At 53.3% G+C, this 6,246-nt stretch overlaps 1 protein-coding gene across 1 annotated transcript; it reads right to left on the bottom strand.

Annotated features, from left to right (window-relative positions):
* Nucleotides 1-395: 395 nt before the first annotated feature.
* Nucleotides 396-5,522, bottom strand: SPRY2 (sprouty RTK signaling antagonist 2). The gene is made up of 2 exons (XM_038569857.1): nt 5,096-5,522; nt 396-2,186 (listed from the first exon to the last, which is right to left on the bottom strand). The coding sequence occupies exon 2, from the start codon at nt 2,133-2,135 to the stop codon at nt 1,188-1,190; it is 948 nt and encodes a 315-aa protein (XP_038425785.1). The 5' UTR covers nt 2,136-2,186; nt 5,096-5,522; the 3' UTR covers nt 396-1,187.
* Nucleotides 5,523-6,246: the final 724 nt, after the last annotated feature.

Genomic DNA, 6,246 nt, shown 5'->3' on the forward strand with positions numbered 1-6,246 from the left:
TCATGGCTAATCTTAATTCCGTATAGAGAGAAAAAAATCTTAATTGTTAATCTTTAAGAGAAGTCTCCAGAATGAATTAGTTTTAAGATTTTTTTTTTTTAAACACACAAAACAAAGGAAAGCCAACAGATCTATAAAGGGGAAGAATAGGAACAATGATACAGCCAAAACAAGCTCTCATGATTAATATAGCCGAATCAGATGCTCAGTTATTTCCCTCCTGATTGCTACAAATTATCTCTAGGAGAAAAAAAAAAAAATCACAAATCTCTCCTTTAAAGAACCTTATAGATCCGTAAAACTTTTTCATTGAAATGCTAGCCTTACAACGTGATTTCTTTCACTTCAAAAACAAAAACAAAAACAAAGAGGTAAAATAAGACAAAACAGCTCAGTTTAATTTCAAACGTTAATATATTTTCTATTTTATATTGAACATATGCATCTGTAACCCCTCATTTGCAGCAACTAGCACATCCTCATAAAAGGGGCAAAATTTGTAAGATGCCTCTTAAAATAAATATTCTTTTTTATAAAATAATAAAACTTCAAATAAATATTCTTTACACTAAACAATATGTTGAAAAAATTAGAAAATAAAGGTTGAATTTTACTGTAACTGTACAATATACATGAAGTCCAAAGGGAAATCAGAGTCTTACAATAAAGGCTTTCTGTAAGGCAAAATACAATCTAAAAACATACTGATTGATTCACATTCTTCCGAATGTACAACATATTAGTATAATATTTTGTGACTGTGCCATATAGTATGGCACAACTTGTTTTTCACAGTTGCAAATATTATTGTATATACAAAAATATAGCACATTATCTCTGGAGAAAACAATGGAAAAAAAGTCATTTGCTAATTTACAAATTTTGCAAGTACTATTCACAAACAAAAACTTTGCCTAAGGAGTGTCTGTTGCTTTAGCTTATGCAACACATGGGTACTCAAGTTCTGTATCCCATACTTTGAGCTCCATTAGCTGAGTTCTAACAAGCACATCAGTTAAAATGGCACGTGGACAAAAAGCATTTCACTGCAAACAGCGAAGGATATCCCAACCCTCTATTAACAGTGCCAAGATTATAACTGTTTAGTTGGTTGCGTATATGTTAAAAAAAAAAAAAAAAAAAAAAAGGAACAATCCTTATTACTGTCATATTCCTGATTAATGGTGCTATGTTGGTTTTTCAAAGTTCCTGGGTGGGACAGTGGGAACTTTGCAGCAAACTGTGTTTGAGTTTTTACAGCGGCATCCAGGCCTGTTAACCCGGTCATAACACCCCTGGCACAACTTAAGGCAACCCTTGGCTGGAAGGTAACACCATAAACAAGGCAAAAAAAGGGACATGACGCCCATGGCAGACCAACGTGTACAACAGTGAGACTGGCTGCAAGAACACGGGTTGTCAGCACAGTTGTCCTCATCATCATTAGAACAGTGATAGAAGAGACCTTTCACACAGCACACACATGTCCCATAGTCAATCACGTTTTGGGCTGAGCAAAGGCACTGCTTGTCGCAGATCCAGTCTGATGGCAGAGGCCTAGGGTAGGTGCACTCTTTACACTTGCACTTGCCACAGTCCTCACACCTGTAGGCATGCAGGCCCAAATCTTCCTTGCTCAGTGGCTTAAGCTCACCTGGCTTGAGCTCCGATTTGGGCTGCACACGGATTATCCCATCAGCAACAGGCCCCGAGGAGAAAGATGGTCCTAAGAGTCTCTGTTCAGAGGAACTGCTGCTGGTACTTGTCCTTGTACTGCTCCGAGAGCCGGAGCTGACTGTGCTGATGGACCTGGACAGAGGGACTCGTGCAGAAGAATGGGCCTGTGGGTGCTGGAACCTGGGAGGCTGGCGGTGCTCGGGCAGACCGTGGAGCCTCTCGTGTTTGTGCTGAGTGGAGGGGCGAGGAGCAGGCTTGAGCCCAGGTCTCGGGACCACAGTAGGCCCCTCCGTGTACTCATTGGTGTTTCGGATGGCTCTGATCTGATCCAGAGACAACACGTGTACCTGCTGGGTGAGGGCATCCCTGGGGTCAGGCTCCCCACGCTGCCTGCCAACGTCACGGGGTGCCTGCAGCAAGGACTGCGACCCGCTGCCGCTCTGAGCTCTGGCCTCCATCAGGTCTTGGAAGTGTGGTCACTCCAGCGGGCTTAGAACACATCTGAATTCCTGCAGAAACCAAGAGGAAAGAGCTGGTTTACACTCCAGGATACTTCCCACTCTCCGCCCACCTGAATTAACTCTTTCCTTTCCATTCCCCCAGAGAGACAGGATTTGAAATGGGAGTTGCTCACGGAGGGTGGTGGAAGAGCCATAGGATCAACGCCACACCAAAAAGTAAAAAAATTAAAGCCGGGTACTGACGATTCTTTAATCTTGCGATGTGTAGAGACACAAAGCTGATCTTGGTTCAATCACATAGGTAACGATTCCTTATTCAAATAAACATAAAATTGCAAGGTTCATGTTCAATGTGAAGGCTGCAGGAATATAACGTTAGAACAGAACACTGCTGCCAACATATGCGAAAGTTGAAAACTTTTTCAAAATCTGAGATAGGTTTAACTTTGTCGTGGGCATTTTTGCCTTAAACAGCAATAAATGCAGCCTAGAAATAGAAAGTCTTTCTTGTCTGCTTTTACATCAAATACCTTTAACTATAATTCATCCAGTATTCTGCAGCTTTTTAGAATACCGTAGAATGAATGCGACTTGCAAAAAAGCAAATACTTCGCCCCTCCAAGGAAGTTACAAATTTTACAACAGTCAAACATTATTAACTATATAGTAGCAAAAGTTTTAAATGAAACACAAATCCATTCAAATCCTGTTAGGTGTGCCAGGAACACAAACCAACCAGCAACAAGACAGAAACTTATTTTCAAATGCTCAACAACCTGAGGATCAAATACTTTACAGTTTGATAGCCTGAGAGAGTATCTTTAATTCTGCAGCTAAAAGACTGTAAAAGACTGTTCTCCCGGTTTTAGAAATAAATTATGTCAAAAATCCTAATAGTTCAGAACCTGAACTGACTGGGGATAACAGGAAGGGTTTCAAAAATTCTTGTCACGTCTCAAATCTATCATTCTGACGTGTAATCACTTAAATTGCAATCCCTCTGTAAATTTCACAACTATCATACACACACACACACACACACACACACACCCCTTTGCCAAGTCTACAATGAACAAAAACGGGCAAAAGTGGACCTTTATCCAGTCTCCGATTTTTGTTAAGAGACACAGGCAGGTGACACACGCCTCCCAACTCGGAAGAAGGTAGAGCTGGAAACCGGATCTCCCAACAGAAAGGCAGACAAGACAACGTCGATCTTTGCTTTCACTCCGTGTATCGGCTCTATCTGCGTCCCAACACCGTCCCCAGCAGGTGGGACACAGTCGGAGCCCCGGGGGACGTTTCCCCGGGGAGACTGACACAGCCCAGAGGCCAAGCTGCCCTCCCCCCAGCACACAACCTCAAGACGCACTAGAAGGCGGGGGCGGGGGCGGGGGTGGGGTGTGCGGGCGCCTCCGAAGGGGACGTGCCTGCAAACGCCGGGGCACACTCCCCCCCCCACCTCCAGGCTAACATACCCCCCACTCCAGAGAACTGCCTTCCAGCTCCAGGAGGGAGCCACCCCGGCCCCAGGCACCCAGAGGTCCCGCAGCCCACTTGCAGGTCCACCTGGCAAAGGCCAGCGAACGTCCGGCACAGGGTTCAAGCCCTGGCGCCGAAAGCCATGCCTTAGACACGCTGCCGGGACCGAGCACACAAGCCACGCACCCTGGGCGACTCTACCAGGCACTGACCCAGGGGGCACCGGCTGCAGTCTGCACACCCCATCTCCTTTCCGGCGGAGAGAAAAAAGTGAAAGGAAAGTTGCTTTTTAAAGAAAGGTCAAGTCCCAGGGCCCCACTGCACAGGGCGTGCAGGACGCAGATCCCTAGGCTGGAAACTTTCCGCCAAGATTTGCTCGCAGTGCAGAGCAGCATCTTTGAAAGGGGTGGTGGTGTGTGTGTGCGTGTGTGTGTGTGTGTGTGTGTTTAATCGAAAATGATCACTGCCCATTCCTAGCCTCCTTCGCACCCAGAGCACCCGCCGCCCACCCCCCTCGCTCCCCTACCCCCCACCCCGAAAGTGCTCAGAAACCCCCATGAAGAAGTGTGTGATCGGACTTAAGGACTAAGGGGCAAGGACTTCAGCACGAGGGTGGGGCAGACCCAGAAACCGCTTGGTAAAAACGCACAAGATTCCGAATTCAAGGCAGCAGCAGCAGCAGCAGCAGCAACAGCAACAAAAAAGTAGATCAGCCCATCAAAGTAAATTAAAAAAAACAAAAAACCAAAAAACCAAAAACCCTAACCTCTTTTGCCACCTATTTTCAGGTAATGGAAAACGATAGCGACCGCTCGAGGACTTTCTTCCTGTGCTAGGTCCGCCCAATCTTCCAAAAATAAAACAAGTGTGACCCAGGCCGACCGCGGAGAACGGAAAAAGGAGAAAGCTGCACTTCCGAACCGCAGCCCCGGCGCCCGGCAGGGGGACGCTCGCACCCGGCCCGGCCCGGCCCCCCTCCCCGGCCCCGGCCCCGGCCCCGGCCCCTGCCCAGGCTTCACCGGCGGCTCCCGCTGCCCCCGGAGGCGAGCGACTCGCGCGCCCTCCGTCCCGCTGGCGCCCCTGCCCCGGGACCCTGTCGCCCAGGGCTTGCCCCCCCCCCCCAAGAACAGGTTAGAAATGCGGGCGCCTACGGCGGGGACCTGGAACACACAAAGTGTTCCGCCTCCGTCTCCCGCTCTCCGCGCCGACTCCGCGGCCGCCCCAACCCCCCAGAGCGCGGGCGCCTGGGGTCCTGGGGCTGCGGACGCCCGACCCCGCGCGCTGCAGCCCCCGCCGAGCCAGGCCGGGCCCGGGGCCGGGCAGCTCCCCGGGGTCCCCGCCGGGAACCTGCGGGGCTGGAGAAACGGAGGCCTGAGTGGAGACGGACCCCTCTCCGGGTCCGGCTGCACCTACTCCATGTTGCCCACAACGCGCCGGCCAAGGCGCCAGGAGGGGAAGAGCCAAACGTGCCTCACCGTGATCGCGGCTTTGCACCAACCCCTCTCCGTTGGATTCGCTGCCTCCTGCGATGTGCAAATAAAATCCAGCCCCGATGCAAACTCCCCCCCCTCCCCCCCGCCTTCTTTCCAAACTCTGCTTCGCTCCAAGTTCCGAGCAATCGGCGGGAGGAAAAAAAAGGAGAGGAAAATCCGGAGCCAAGTCCCCAGCCGATGAGCAGCAAGCACTCACTCCGGGGCTCGCGGCTGGGGGCGACCCCCCTTCTAGAAACGCACGCGGAGTATTTCCTTTTTCTCAATGAACTGGAGGCCGAAGCGCCAACGGCTAGTCTCCTTTCCCGGCGGACGAGCGAAGGGGAAAAAGAAAGCCGCCTCGGAGAGAGTCTAAAGCCAGATGGCCAAGCGGTGCGGCGGCGGCCGGGCGGAGGCGGAGGCGGAGGCGGAGGCGGAGGCGGAGGCGGCGCGGGGGCGCGGGCCGGGCCGGGCGGGCGCGGGCGCGGGCGCGGGGGCCTGGGCGCTGCGCGCTCCGCCGGCCCCTCTGCTCGGCTCGCGCTGCGCCGCGCGGCTCTCAGCGCTGCAGACTGGGCGTTGTGGAGGCGCGGCGGCGAGGCCGAGGCGGGGGCGGCGGGGGCGCGGGGGGCGGGGGGGCGGGGGGGCGGGGGGGGCGGGTCTGGGGCCCGGCCGGGGGGGCTCGCCGTTGGCCTGCGCCCTCGTCTTTCCGGAGGCAGCGAGCTCTGCGGCGGCCGCGGCAGCAGTAAATGGCGTCATGTGGATCCGAGGCGGAACAGAGCAGTTGTTGTCCCAGAGGATATATCGCATCCGGTCCCAGCTCATTGGCTCCGCGGGGCTACATTCACTCACACTTCAGCGCCCGCCAGCGCTCCGAGCCGCAGGAGGCATTCAAAAGGGCAACCGCGCCGCCCCGCGCGTCCCCAGGCCGGTCCTGCCGCCCGGGCGCCGGCGCGCGGGGCGCCCGCGGGGCCGCGCCGGGCACGGCGGCTCACTCTGCCTAGTTGCACGGAAACCCCGACCCGAAGGTTTCCCCGGAGGCCGCGAGGACGAGCCGCGGGCTCGGACCCGACCTGGGGCACTTTCTCCTCGCCCCTGGGAAAGGGGGAGGGGAAGGGAACGGCCAAGCCCGACCCGGGCCACGCAGTGCTGTGCTGGCA

This window comes from Canis lupus, chromosome 22 (genome assembly GCF_011100685.1).
Source record: "Canis lupus familiaris isolate Mischka breed German Shepherd chromosome 22, alternate assembly UU_Cfam_GSD_1.0, whole genome shotgun sequence".
NCBI lineage: Eukaryota > Metazoa > Chordata > Mammalia > Carnivora > Canidae > Canis > Canis lupus.

Bases quoted from the DNA above. Each gene is read 5' to 3' on its own strand.
- SPRY2 (XM_038569857.1), bottom strand. From the start codon at position 2,135: ATGGAGGCCAGAGCTCAGAGCGGCAGCGGGTCGCAGTCCTTGCTGCAG.